At 61.6% G+C, this 14010-nt stretch overlaps 1 protein-coding gene across 1 annotated transcript in view; it reads right to left on the reverse strand.

Moving 5' to 3' along the window:
* Window positions 1-3604: 3604 nt before the first annotated feature.
* Phf21b (PHD finger protein 21B) overlaps window positions 3605-14010 on the reverse strand; it is a 69396-nt gene continuing 58990 nt past the window's right edge. The window contains exons 6-13 of the mRNA XM_046429735.2: window positions 12588-12639; window positions 12207-12283; window positions 10746-10800; window positions 10210-10232; window positions 8509-8667; window positions 8073-8148; window positions 7760-7863; window positions 3605-5538 (exon numbers count right to left, since the gene is read on the reverse strand). Coding sequence (XP_046285691.1) covers window positions 5320-5538; window positions 7760-7863; window positions 8073-8148; window positions 8509-8667; window positions 10210-10232; window positions 10746-10800; window positions 12207-12283; window positions 12588-12639 — 765 coding nt within the window. The 3' untranslated portion in view covers window positions 3605-5319. The remainder of the gene's footprint in view (window positions 5539-7759; window positions 7864-8072; window positions 8149-8508; window positions 8668-10209; window positions 10233-10745; window positions 10801-12206; window positions 12284-12587; window positions 12640-14010) is intronic.

Raw genomic sequence — 14010 nt, forward strand, 5'->3', positions numbered from 1 at the left:
TCCATCAGCTGAGAGGCAAGGTGAGGGGTGGCGTCCAGCTCGGCCTGGCCGGGCCTGGGCTCCTCGGTGGGTGAGGCGGAGCTCAGGTCCAGGCACCCCTGACCCGCGGCGAGCTGTGCCCTTCCCAGGGCTGTGGTCTCACTGTGTCCTGCGAATGCGCCTCAGTGGTGGAAGGTCACAGGGAGGATGGGATTGGCGCCCTGTTCCCCGGTGGCCCTGCCCTTCTGCTGTGTGAGACAGCTGTGGTCTACTACGAATGCAGCCGCTGGTGCCAGGTAGTGGGCCTAGCGGGCCGGCCCCTTCCCTTCCTTCCCCAGACACCCAGGGCCTCAGTCCTCCATAGGAGCAGAGGCCCAGAGCCACCAGAGCCACCGCCTGGCTCACATTCACCTCCTGCTGTGTGGCCATGGTGTGCTTCCTGAGGTCTCTGAGCTTCGATTCCCTGTGAGGAACTGAGTCGCTCCAGGGCAGCTCTGAGGAAGGACTCGGGGTGCACACAGGGGGACAGGCGGTTCAGCAAGATGACACCAAGGTCTCTCCCCGCTGCAGGCTGTGGGACAGAGGAGGCACATGGGGCATCTCAGGGACGTTCCCGGGTGGAAGCCGTGAGCAGTGGATTCCGGGGCACCCAGGAAAGGGGTGGATGGGTTTGCCTTGGTCCCTGTGCTGCCGTGCGTCCCTGAAGGAACTGGTAAAGGACAGAGACTGCTGTCACTCTCACTGTCTGAAGTTCAAGGTCGGGAAACTGCAGGCTTGGAAGCCACCCGGATCCAAAGCGCTTCCTGCAGAGGGAGAAGCACTGGACGGTGGAAGGACGTGGAAGGCCGAGCGTCCTGGTCAGGCCCTGATCCCACCACCCTCGTGTGGCCTTTTGTTTTTTCTTTTTTCGTACCAGGGATTGAACCTGGGGGGATCTGCCACTGAGCACAGCCCCAGCCATTTAAAAAAAAATTTGTTTTTATTCAGACACGGGGTCTCACTTCATTGCTTAGGGCCTCAAACTCACCATCCTCCTGCCTCAGCCTCCTGAGCTGCTGGGATCACAGGTGGCTCCGCGCCCGGCCCCATCGGGTTAGTCACACAGGACGGGGGCCACCTGCTCTCAGTGTTGCCACTTGCCAACCTGGAGTCCTGTGACAATGATGGCGCCCTGATCCCCGGGATCTGTGCACGTGCCCACTCAGGGTCTTTCCAAGATGGCTTATTAGAGACCCTGGGGTGGCCCTACTCTAATGTGACAATGTCCTCACAGGAGGGATTTGGAGAGAACCCGTGTGAGGATGGGGGTGAAGACGGCAGGTGCCTCTACAAATCAGAGGGGGTGAAGGCCAGAGGCCAGCGGAAGCCCAGACGGCCCAGGGCACACTGTCCTCCACCGCCTCAGGAGGGACCGGCCTGCTGACCCCTGGCCTGGACTCCACCTCCAGGTCTGAGGGGCAGCATCTGTCAGGCCGCCCAGTCTGTGTGCCTTGCTTCGAAGCCCCAGGAAACTCAAACTGTGTCGCGGTGGTCAGACCCTTCGGGGACAGGTGCGTCCCGCTGCTGCAGTCCTGGGAACAGGACACCCGTGGGGAGGCCACCCCACTGGCCTGCCTGGGCAACCCTCCTCCCTGGCTGCTCCGTAGAGCTGGTCAGGCGCGACAGGGGAATGGGCAACCTAGGGTCCTGGCACAGGTCACCTGGGCACGAGGCTGAGGGGGCAGTGCTGCCCAGTGGAGGGAGCTGGCTGTTGGCGGGAGGCTACTTGGGAGGTGCTCCTGGTGTGGTTGGGGTGGGAGGCTGCAGGCGCTGCCCTGGAGCGGGCGTGAGGCCGGCAGGGGCTTTGAGGACAAGCACCAGGTGGAGCTGGCGCACCCCCGCCCCCGCAGGTCCCAGGCGGGTCCCTCACCCTCCTGCCTCGCTTTCTCCCACCTGTCCAGCCTCGCCTGGCCACTGGGCTGGCCCACAGGACTCTTGGGGACGGCCTGAACCAGGAAGGAGGCAGCCCTGGGCCTGCAGCTGTGCCCCTGAGGCTCCTTCATGCCACAGACGTTTATGCCAAGACCAGCCACGTGCCAGGTGCCCTCAGATGCTGGGATTCGGGGAGCTCTGCCAGACCCCTGCCCCGTGACGCAGACAGACACAGGCATGGAGTAGGTGGTACAGTCTGAGACTCCAATAACAGGACAGGACAGTCTTGCTGGCGAGTCACTGGGGGCGCTGGGGAAGCTGTACCTGGAGGGGACAGTGGTCAAGGCCATGTCTTAAAGCAGGTCAGGGAGCCAATGAGGAAGGCAGCTGGGGAAGAACATGAGGGGCCCAGGGCCCGGCAGGTGCAAAGGCCCTGTGTTGGGACCCTGCTGAGTGGTTCGAGGCAGAGTAAGGAGGCTGGAGGCCAGTGGGTGTGGGTGTGGGCCCTGGAGCCACAGTAAGGGAAGGGAAGCAGGGTGGGTTGAGACCACCCACTGGGGTGGGGGACAGGGAGGTCAGGGGCTGCAGGAAAGCAGCCGATGAGGTCAAGGTGGTTGTGGAGCCGTGTGGGACACGTCCCGTCTCCTTATACTCCGACAGCAGAACCGCGGGATTTGCCCATGGCCCGCGTGGAGGTGAGGGAGGGCGAGGGTGACTCCCCAGTGCTGGCCCACGGTCAGGGGCCTGTAGTCCCCCCGAGGTGGGAAGGGGGCTGGCCCTTGGTGGCCCCAGCAGACAGAACGGCTAGCCAGGAAGCGGAGGTCGACCACGGAGTCCAGGAGAGCAGAGGCCGTGCTGGCCTGGGAGCTCCAGCGTTTGGTGATCAGCAGGAAGAGCCTGGAGCAGAGATGGAGGGGCAGCCAGCAGGGGGACCGGGCCCTGGGTGCTCCTTCGAGAGGAGGTACTGTCAACCAGGGCGCCCCGTGGATCTGGCCATAGGTGCCACTCCTGGCCTGAGCTGGGCAGTTCCAGGCAGCAAGAGACGGTGGGGGCTGCCTGGCAAGGATCCAGAAGGGGAGGGAACCGGGGACTCTGAGTGTGGCTGGCCCAGTGACCCCCAGGGGATGAGCGTCTCAAGGCAGCCAGAGCGTGGGGACTGTCTGCGGTGACGGGCGGGGATTGTGCAGTGGGTGGGCAGCAGAGCCAACCTGAGCTCATGCCGTGCAGCAGGCCTGCAGTGGACCCTGCCCTGGGGGCGCCCAGCCCTGCCTCTTGGGTGCCCCTATTCTCGGGGCTCCTGCAGGTGGTTGCTTTGGCATTTGACCCACCCTCTGGGTCACAGCTGCTGACCAGGCATGGCCCCTGACCCCCCAGGGCCATTCCGAGGCTCTGCCCAGTGCCTGGAGCTTGGACTAGGGGTCTAACTTCATTTGGCGGATGGCTCCAAGGCCACAAATAGGTTCCAGGACAGCGGTGGGGGCCTCTGTGCCCTGAGCAATGGGAAGGAGCTAGGCAGCAGCAGCCGGGCAGAGAGGAGCCCCGGGCTCCACAACGGCCGAAGGTCCCTGTAACTTTCCCCCCCAGCCCTGGCCCAACAGGGACACCTGCTGCCCGCAGGGCTGGGATGGGGCCAGCTTGGCAGGCAAAACCCCGGTTTTTGGCTTCTCCAACGCCCACCTGGCAGTGCCAGGCAAGGACACCACGACCACAGGGATGAAATCATCAATGGAGTTTAATGCGCTGTTCAGAGGAAAGCTACACAGGCACACGACGACAAGCACTGATCTCTACCTCACTACCCACTGGACGGTGCTCCTTGGTCCAAAAAAACACTAAGTCTCAAGACAGGGGGCAGCTACCCCTCCCGGTCCAACCTCTCATGTCCTCACGTGATGGTTTTAAAAAACCCAATCCAACCAAGAAGGAGGAAAGCAAACCGAGGAAGAGGAGCCCGCACTCATTCACACCGCGGCCGCGGAGCGGGACGGCAGGGTAACCAATATAGGGGGCGCCTCGCGGCTCACTTTGTTCATCAATAAAAGAATATAAAAATCTTGTTCAACCCAGTGTTGAGTGTATTAAAATAGATCTGTATCGTACAGCACAGTTTCTCCCGGAGTCGTGAAAATGGCAGGAGGGGTGGCGGCAGGCTGCGGGTTCCGCCCGCCCGGGCTCTGCACCTGTGTCTGCGCGTGGCTCGTGGCTGTGGCCCCCGCCGGCGCCCGCGCACTGTGTGATATGCTGGGCGGAGCCCGTTGTGCTGAGTCCCTCAGGCTGGGGATGCTGGTGGGCGCTGGGACTGGCAAGGCCCCGGGATGGGGAGCCCTTGAGAGATGCTGGGGCCCCTGGGCTCTCTGCTAGCGAGGGGAAGCGGGAGGCAGGGGCTCTCCAGTCTCCAGGGACCAACCCCCCAGGGCCACCGCCCCTTGTTCCACCCCACACCCTTCACCCAGTTCTTCAAAACCCCTCTGGGTGGCTCCAGTCCGGCCTCCCAGGGGAGGTCGCCCATTGGAACCTGGAAGCAGAGACTACCAGGTGCAGAGAGAGGAGTGAGCCCCACTAGACACTCCACCACAGGAGCGCCACACAGAAATGTAAAGGTATTTTTGGCATAGTGTCTGCACTGGCAAGGCGGGACGGTGGAGGAGGGAGGCTTCGATCCAAACCCCAGATCTGCCAAACGCCCCCTGCATGGCTCCGTCCCATCTCGCCCAAAAACTCCATGAGAAAAATACATCGGTAGCAAAAGAGTCCAGACGGTGGGCAAGACGGGGCGGCGAGGCGCTTGTTCCACCGGCCACAGGCAGTGCTGGTCCCCGGGGAAGCCCCTCCCAGTCTCAAGTTCAACAGCTGCAACTCTTCACCTAATAATACTGACAGGAAGCTGCCGTGGCCGTGGCCGGGTGCTGGAGAGGCACGGAGCGCGGCCATGCCCTGCGGGCGCTGGAGAACTACCTAGATCTGCTACCACGTCTCGCCGGACGGCGCAACCCAACTACCTACTACTCAGCTAACTGCGACCTCGCTGTCCTCCCCACAGGCCCGGGTGCCACCCTCCGTGGCCGGGTGCTGGCTGCCTGTGCCTCCCTCTCCCAGGGGGCAGCATGAGGTCACAGAGAGGGCTGGGCCCGGAAGATGGAGGCCAGGGCAGCCAGGGATGGCTGAGGACAGCTGGGGATGGGGGCTGTGCCCCAGTCCATCACCCCCACCTGGTTTCCAGGTGTCCCCTCCCACTGGGGAGGGGCGGACTCGGCTTCACCCCCTCCGGCTCTGGGATGCCGGCCTGCCTCTCCCTTCTCTCCGTGGTCTTTCTGTCTGGTTTTATTTTTGTCTGAAATTCAGTGTTTATGAATTAAGGCCGACAGAACCCCCAGGTCGTGTGAGCAGGGTCCCAATGACTTTCCATGGGTTGAAGGCAGGTCCCTAGGGTCAGTTGTGGCCCTGGGGGTGCTGAAGGGTGGAGCGCATGGTGGCTGCTGGGGGCTTGGTCCAGGGCCCGGCCAGCAGCGGGGTGGGGCTGGTGGCTGCCATGGCAACCTGGAGCCTCTGCTCGCCCTGTATCAGTCTCAGGAGGGCCCGGAGGCGGTCCAGCGATGACTGGGTGCCCCTCTGGCGGGCCAGCAGGCTGGTCTTGAGTTCCAAGCACTTCTGTTAGGGGGAGGGGTCAGAGAGAGGGTCTCAGAACTGACCTCCACAGGCGTCCTTGGGCGGCTGCCCCTGCCACCCTCCCAAAGCCCCTCCCTTCCACTGCAGAGTCCTGGAACAAAGAGGCACAGGGCCTCGCAGGAGCCAGCCAGGCAGCAGGGACAAGGAGAGAAGACCCAGCCAGACCCCAGGGGCTTGCAGAGTGTGGGGTGGAGGAGCACATGCAGCATGGGACCTTCCAGCCAGCCAGCTCCCTGCCCTCCCTAGCCTCTGTGCACCACGGCGACGCCATCCGCAGTGGGAATGAGGCCTAGGAGGACGGCCCTCTGCTCTGGCCAAAGGCTGCTGGTGTAAATAACCACACCCTGTTTCCCATCGTGCTAGGAACAGCGGAGCTACTGAGAGGGTTGGGGAGACACTGCACTTAAAGAGCTTCTCTAGGCCCCATCGCTGCTGCTACTACCACCACCACCGCCAACCACACTGCCACCACCATGATACAACACCATCATACCATCATCACTACCACCACCATCACCACCATCATCACCACCACCACCACCACCATCATCACCATCACCATTATCACGATCACCACCACCAGCACCACCACCATCACCATTATCACCACCACCACCACCATTATCACCATCACCAGCACCACCACCACCATTATCACCAGCACCATCAACATCACCACCATCACCACCAGTATCACCAGCACCACCACCATTACCATAATACCAATACCATACCACCACCACCATCACCATCATCATTATCACCACCACCACCATCACCATCATCATCACCATCACCATCACTATCACCATCATCACCACCATCACCATCATCACCACCACCACCACCACCACCATCATCATCACCACCACCATCACCAGCACCAGCACCACCACCAGCACCGACACTACCACCATTATCACCATCACCATCATCACCAGCACCATCAACATCACCACCATCACCACCAGTATCACCATCACCACCAATACCACCAGTACCACCAACAACACCACCACTACCATAATACTAATACCATACCATCACCACCATCACTATCAACATCACACCATTACCACTACCACTACCACTACCACCATCACTACCATACCATTACCACTATCACCTCCACCACCATCACCACCACCATGACCACCACCATTAACACCACCAGCACCACCTCCACCATCACTGCCACTACCACCATCACCACCAGCACCAACACCACTACCATAATACCAATACCATACCACCAACAACACTATCAACATCACACCATTACCACTACCACTACCACCATCACTACCATACCATTATCACTATCACCTCCACCATCACCACCACCATCACCACTACCACCAGCACCACCAGCACCACCTCCACCATTACTGCCACTACCAGCAGCACCACCACCACCACCATAATACCAATACCATACCATCACCACCATCACTACCAACATTATACCATTACTGCTACCATTACTAATACCATTGATATAATGGTATTATATCAATACCATACCATTACCACTATCACCTCCACCATTACCACCACCACCACCACCATACCATCAGCATCACATACCATTACCACTAAAGCCACACCATAACCATCATCATACCTTACCACCACCACCACCATCATACCAATACCATCATACTATCATCGCCACCATCATACCAACCCTAACCTCCGATAACAGTGTCATCACTACCACCACAAACAGCACCACTACCAATGTACCATTACCACCAATCACCACCACACTGTTAACACCATCACCATCACCACCATTGTCACCATCATATTACCATGACATCACCACCATCGCAACCATCACCATCACCCTCACTACCACCACCACCATCCCTACCACCATCACCACCAGGATCACCAATAATCACACCAAGCTCAGCACCACCACCGTCTTTGTCATCTTGTCATCACACCCCTAAAGGAGGGGTTCACACAGAAGGAAACAGAGGTCAGAGCAGGGTGGACCTGGCCAAGGTCAAAGAGCTGAGAAGGGGCAGGGCCAGATGTCCTCAAGGACATGACAATCATATAGCGAATGCATGGGAGCCGCGTCCTCCACCTACAGGCTCTCTGGGTGAGGGTCTCTCTTCTCCTGGGCTCCTAAGGGGCAGTAAGGCCCCCGCTCTCCCCGGGCTCCCGGGCAGCAGCGCCTGCCCCCACGCACCTTCACCGCTGACGCCAGCTGCCGGTCGCGCTCCTCCAGCTGCTGGCGCTCGCTCTGCAGCTCGCCGCCCCGCCGCAGCAGCTTCTGCTTCTCCTCTTCTTTCACTAGGGAGAGGGCAGCGGCCGCTGGGCCAGGAGCAGAAGCACGCCCTGCCCTTCCCGCACTGATGCAGGGACCCAGGTGCTCGCCCCAGGGTCCCTCTCCTCAGAGCTCGGACCCTGAACAGTCTGGACCCCAGCCTCTCCAGGTCCCACGGGGACCCAGCACCTCCGTGGGGGAGGGGAGGCAGGCCCCTCCCCCCAGGGCCACCTACCTGTCTTGTGGGTGACGTAGGAGTGCACAATGGCCAGCATCCCGGTCCAGGGCACACCCTCGTCTTTCTTTAAGGCCTGGAGGGCAGACGGAGAGATGAGAAGGCAGACCAACCCTGGTTGTGGGTCTCTGGGAGTGCCCACTACCTGACCAGCTTCCCCAGGGTGACCAGGGGACAGTGCCCACACTGGCCTGGTTCAGAGAAGTTGAAAGGAGAAAAGCTGCATGTGGGCCAGGACCTTCTGGGTCTCTCCCCCTGGTCAAGGCCAAGGTCGCTGTTAACACCCCACAATTCACAGGATTAAACCCTGTAACAAGGGCCCCAGGTACCAGCTGTGCCAGGGTTGAGAAGGCCCGACACCCAGGCCCCTCCTCTGCGCTCCCTGCCGCTGCCGACCGCCAACCACCCAGGGCACTGGCGGAGGGTGTGCCTGTACCTTCTGCTGGCACCTGGGGCACACCCACACGCCCTTGGGTGCCGTCTTGAGGGGCGGATCCAGGCAGCTGAGGTGGTAGGCCCCCGGGCAGGTGCCACAGGGCTGCAGGCTGGCCCCTCGCTTGCAGATGGCACAGTGCTCATCCTGGGTGATCTCGCTCTGAAAGAAGAGGAGTGTGGAGGTGGCTCAGGGAGAGGAGGGACAGGCCTCTGCAGGTGACTGTGCAGGGACACTCCTGGACCCCAGCAGGAGGCACGGCAGCCTGACAGGCAGGACGCTGGGGCATCCACTGGGCCAAGCTGACCAAGGGCAGGGATGCTCGAGTCAGTGCCACGTGGCCCAGTAGCGGAGTCTTCCAGGTATGCACAGGGAAGGGTGTCCTGCTGCAGCCTAAGGGACGGTCCCCTATCCTGGGGGGCCTGGGAGGCTGACCTGAAACCCTCTCAGTAGCGTGTCTGTCCAGCCTGGGACACAGACCTGGGGGAGTCACACTCCCGTTCCCACATTTGTGTGGTGGACACTGCTGCCCCGCGCTCCCTGGGGCCTGAGAAGGACAGACACACAAGGCGCTCTGCCAATGCCAGCCCCACGGTAAGGAAAGAGGGCCCTTCAGATGTCCTTCCCACACGGCCTGCCACACTCTGCAGAGACAGAGTCCCCTTCCCAGCCGGCTGGCTGCTGCACCAACACTCTGTGGGTTTAGGAGCTTCACAACCAGCTCCCACCACCTGCAAAATCTGACTCCTGCCACCCACAGGACCCCTCGCCCCCCCAGGTCATGCATCAACGGAGCTTCCGACCTTAGGGCTGGGGTCTGGGACAGCCCACACCACCAAGCCCTGGATACCAGAGATGTCTGAGGTCGGGCACCGCAGACCAGGCCCCTCTGCACCCCTCGTTCAGTGCAAAGGCCCAGGAAGAGTGAGACACCTGCCTGGGGCCACACAGTAAACTGGGGCCAGAGCTGGGGCCCCATCCGGTGTCCTGCCTCAAAGTCAAGGCCCCTCCAGGACAGGTCTTGTGGGGACGAAGCGGCAGCTTGGGCTTCCTGTCCCCATGTCTGCCTGGGTTGGGCACCAGGTGTCCAGACACGCTGCCAGGCCCGCAGGTATCAGTGGGCACTGTGGCGGGGCCCCCGTGGAAACCACCACGGCCCCCCAGAACTGGTTGGAATGCTTGTCCAGCACAGCACGCGGGCCAGGGGCTCATCTGGGATGAGGTCCCAGGTTGTGAACAGACTGAACATGTCCTGAGGCTGGGCCTGGGAATGAGTCCCCGGCCAGCCGGCGTCTGGGGAAGCAGGGACATGTGTGGGTCAGGGGTGGTCTCAGGACCAGAGGTGTGGGCCTGGAAGGTGAGGCCCTGGGGATTACAAAGTCCTTGGAAAGATTGCCCAGGGCCACACAGCAAGGCTGGGCAGAGCCAGGGCAGAGGCCAGCTGGCACCCAGACTGGCTCTTCCTGGGGCCTCTGTGGCTCCCAGGGTCCCGGCACTCTCAGGACCAGGCAGGGAGAGGTCCTGTTTGAGTCTGGCCACCTGGCACTGTGGCCGGAAAGCAGGCGTGCTGCTGGGCAGGGTCCTGAGCACCGAAGGCAGAGGTGAGGGCCCTGCTCCACTCCAGGGCCACCCCTTCCCAGGAGGACTGCCACCGGGACTGTGTGGAACACACCCACCCCCAGGTGTGAATGTGAGGGCACGTACCTTCCAGCAGGGCTCCTCATTGGCTGGCACAGGGAGGAAGGGCGGAGAACAGGTTAGTGGGCACTGGAGGGGCACAGTCAGGACTGGGCTCTCTGAGGCCTAGTGTGGCAGGGCTCTTGCCCCAGGGCATGATGGGAGTATCGCAAGGCCCAGTGATGCCCGAGTCCTCCCCTGGAGCATGAGGAGGAAGGGTCCCTGACACCAGGACCTTGCAGTGGCAGTGAGCTGTTGGGGGGGATCTTCAGTCCTTTATCAACAGGGTGGCCTTTGGCATCACAGGTCCTGGTCCTCTGTCCACCCAACGGCAGGACAGAGACCTGCATGACCTCAGCTGCTGCCTGTCCCCACTCCTGGGCCTCCTGTGCTGTGAGATGCTGCCCGCCCGTTCTGACAGGAGCAACGGCACCTCTGCTGTGCCACCTGCCTGGTGCTCAGGCCAAGGCCACAGAGGATGGGAACTGCCTGGTCCAGCCCCAGGTCCCGCCCTGCCCTGCGCCCGGGGCAGCTGAGAGGCCGCAGCCCAGGCTGCCACTCACCTCGCGCTGTGAGGAACAGGGGGTTGTTGAGATAGCTGGAGGCCAGTCGCTTCCTCTGCAGGACAGAAAACAAAACCCAACACCCCCTCGTCTGGAGCCCTTCTGGGCCCGCTGCCCCTGCCCAGGACCCTCCAGGCCCAGCTTTCCACCAGTGCCCCAGATGCCAGGCGGAACCTGGGCCAGAGGCAAACACAGACCAGGGCTGGGGCTGACGACGTCGGTGGAGAGGGGGCTTTGCCCAGGCTCTGCCCTGCAGGGGCCGTCACCCTCTGCTCCCAAAGTTGGCTCTCCACCTGCCCTCTGGGCTCTCCCTCGGCTAGCTCTGGGGTCAGGCAGGGCAACAGGGGCCTCCTTGTGCATAGCCCAGAGCCTCCCTGCTGTGGAGGCTGCTGGCGTCCAGAAGGGTGGCCCCAGTCCTGGCCTCGGGGTTCAAAGTGGCTTTGGCTATGGCGGGAAGATGGTTCTAGAATTGAGTGACTGGCTCTAAGCTGGTCTCCCCCCTGGCCAGGCCATGTTCCAAGCCAAGGAGGAGCTGTGGGCGGGCTGCCCTGGGGCTACATCCTTGCCCAAGACTAAGGGGCTGCCCGCCTGCTGACTGGTGAAGAGGTGGCACTGGCCGCAGACTTGGGAGTCCAGGCCAAGGCTCTGCTCACGGGGCATCAGGTGGTCGTACTGACCAGCAAAGCAAAGGGAAGGGGCCCTGGTCACACAGGACTGGTGGTCAGTGGCCACTCAGTGGCCTTCTAAAGAAAGGCCGCCATGTCTGGGGACAGGGCTTGCCCAGGAGACCCAAGAGGAAGTAAGTGGGTTGGAACTGCAGGCTTGGGCATGTCCTGGGAACAGGAGCAGAGGGACGGTGAGGAGGGTGGCAGGGCCAGAACTGACCACTGCCCTGGAGGAGAGCCCTCCCTGCAGCTCAAGTCCACAAACGCAGATTCAGGACACAGGGCCAGAGTGGCCCACTCCCTGGAGGGACGCAATGGCTTCTCTTTACCCTCCCTCTGGACCATGCAGAGCTCAAATCTGGCACGTGCCACACACTGGCCTCTGGGGACCTCGTTGTCTCTCAGGACACTGGCTTGGACTCTGTGGCTGGCCTTTGGAGACAATGTGGAGATTGGAACCTGAGAATCTGGACTTCAATTCAAACGGGAGGAGTCTCATTCTGGACTGGGTTTCTCCCTGGGCATGTGCCAGGCAGGGGCCAGTGATCAGGGGACCTTTGGCCTTCCAAGCCTCTGCACCACCTCGTCCAGCTGCTGTGGGCATTGAGGCCGTTCTGAGTTTGGGGTGGATTTGGAGGAGGGGGCATTTCGTGCCTGGTGTCAGGGCCATGAGTGGGGTCATGAGTGGGCAGGCACAGGACTGGGCTGCCCTCCTGCATCTTTCCCTCAGGTGACTCTGGACCAGGAGTGGAGGGACAGATGGGGGCGGTGGGGAAGGTGGCTGCCCGGGGCCCACCTCGGTCTCCAGGAGGCCACTGTAGGCGGGGTTGGCCGTGCTCCTCCTCTTCCGCTCCTGCCGCTTGCTCTGGATTTCTGGAGGGACAGAGACACAGTGGCCATGGGTCCTCGGTGCCCACCCAACCCTGGGCAGGCTGCCCCCGGCTCTGCAGCTGCTGTCCACCCAGCACCCACACCCTGCAGTGGTCTACACAGGAACAGGAAGTGTCACAGTGGGTCCCCGCAGCTCTGGAGCCTGGGGACTGAGTGCATCTCTCCTCCGGCTCCTCTCTGGGGACAAAGGCCTTCCCTAGAGGGAGGCGCATCCCAAACCTGCTGCTTCCTAGGACGCCCGCCCCGCGCCCCGCCTTGTGGCCAGTCCCCGCCTGCTGCCCCTTACCTTCCAGGTGCTCCGTGGTGACCAGGCCCAGGGCTACCATGAAGGCGACTTTCTGTGGGAAGGAAAGGGGTGGACGATTAACATGGCCTCCGCTTCGACCCCGACCCCGAGCTCCTTCTCCACAGCCGCGCTCCAGATGCCAGGAAGGCGCCCAGGAACCTCCGGGGAACGGGACTCCTGGAGACCCCCAGGTGGATTTAGAGGGCTCTGTGGGGGCAGCGGCGGGCACGGACCGCATGGCCAGCTCCGAGCACCCACACCGGGCTCCGCCGTGGCTCGTCCGTCCTGTGTGTTGTTATCAATACGCCGAACACCCTCGGCCCCAGCGGCACTGGACACTCCAGCCAGCGCCTGACCAGCTCGCCGAGCGTCTTCCCCGGGCCCTGTCTCAGCCCTGCGTCCCCTCCAGCAAGTGGCGAACTGTCCCTGTGTGTCCTCCGTCTCCTGCACACGTGCGGACACTCCGCTCACCTGCACGCGTCTCAACACGACAGGACTCTGTCTGACCTGCCCGAGGGGACTTGAGGAGGCAGGTGCAAGCGAGGCCCTTGCAGCTGCCTGGCCGTGGGACCACACAGTGACCAGCAGCGCCTGACACACAGCAGGCGCTCAATTCATGCCCCTGACTGAACGTGCATCTGTCACGACAGGACGCGGTTATGTTCCAGGGTCCTATTTCCATCCTTTGACTTGACTTTGGGGCTGGCTTATTTGTAAGTTCCAGATTCTTCAGAGACCCAGGCGGTTGCGAGAGGAATCAGAGAGCCCGTCGCCCTCACCTGTCCGGGCCACCCACGGCAGCGGCACTGGTTTTGACATGTAATTATTACTAGCGGCCCTGGCTCCTTGACCGCCTGTTTTCTTTTCTTTTCTTTTTCACTCAGTGCTGGGGATGGAGCCCGGGCCAGCAGTCGGCCGCTGGGCCACACCCCGCCTGCCCCAACTTCTAGTCAACGTTTGTCTTCTGGGTTTTGAGGAGTCGTCAGGCATTTTGCAGGAAGTGCCTGTGGGGATTTGTCATGGGGTGATGGGCTCAGCAGACAGCACAAGGGAGAGAGGCTTTGTATGGACACCTGCTGCTGAACCCACCCTGGCCCCTGCCTGAGGCTCTCTGCTGGTGTCTCCATGGGCACCTTCCTCTCCCCACAGCCAGGGGTTGCTCTGAGTGGGTCTCCTGCACCCCGGAGGCTGGGCTTTTGTTTGACATGTTAATTTATAAAAATGTATGTATTTTCTTTTGCAGTCTTTGGATCCTGGCAGGGACTCTGAGGTCATAAAGCAAGTTTTGTCTTGGATTTTGAGACCAGAGTTTCTCTGGCCAAGCTGCTGAGGCTGGCCTTGAACCTTCCTCCCCCTCAGCCTCGCAAGGTGCTGGGATCACTGGGCCATCACTGCGCCCCACAGTAAGGCCACTTGATTATTT

The sequence above is a fragment of the Marmota monax genome, unplaced genomic scaffold, assembly GCF_021218885.2.
Source record: "Marmota monax isolate L192 unplaced genomic scaffold, Marmota_monax_Labrador192_F-V1.1 WCK01_AAM20220418_F8-fsc00051, whole genome shotgun sequence".
Lineage (NCBI taxonomy): Eukaryota > Metazoa > Chordata > Mammalia > Rodentia > Sciuridae > Marmota > Marmota monax.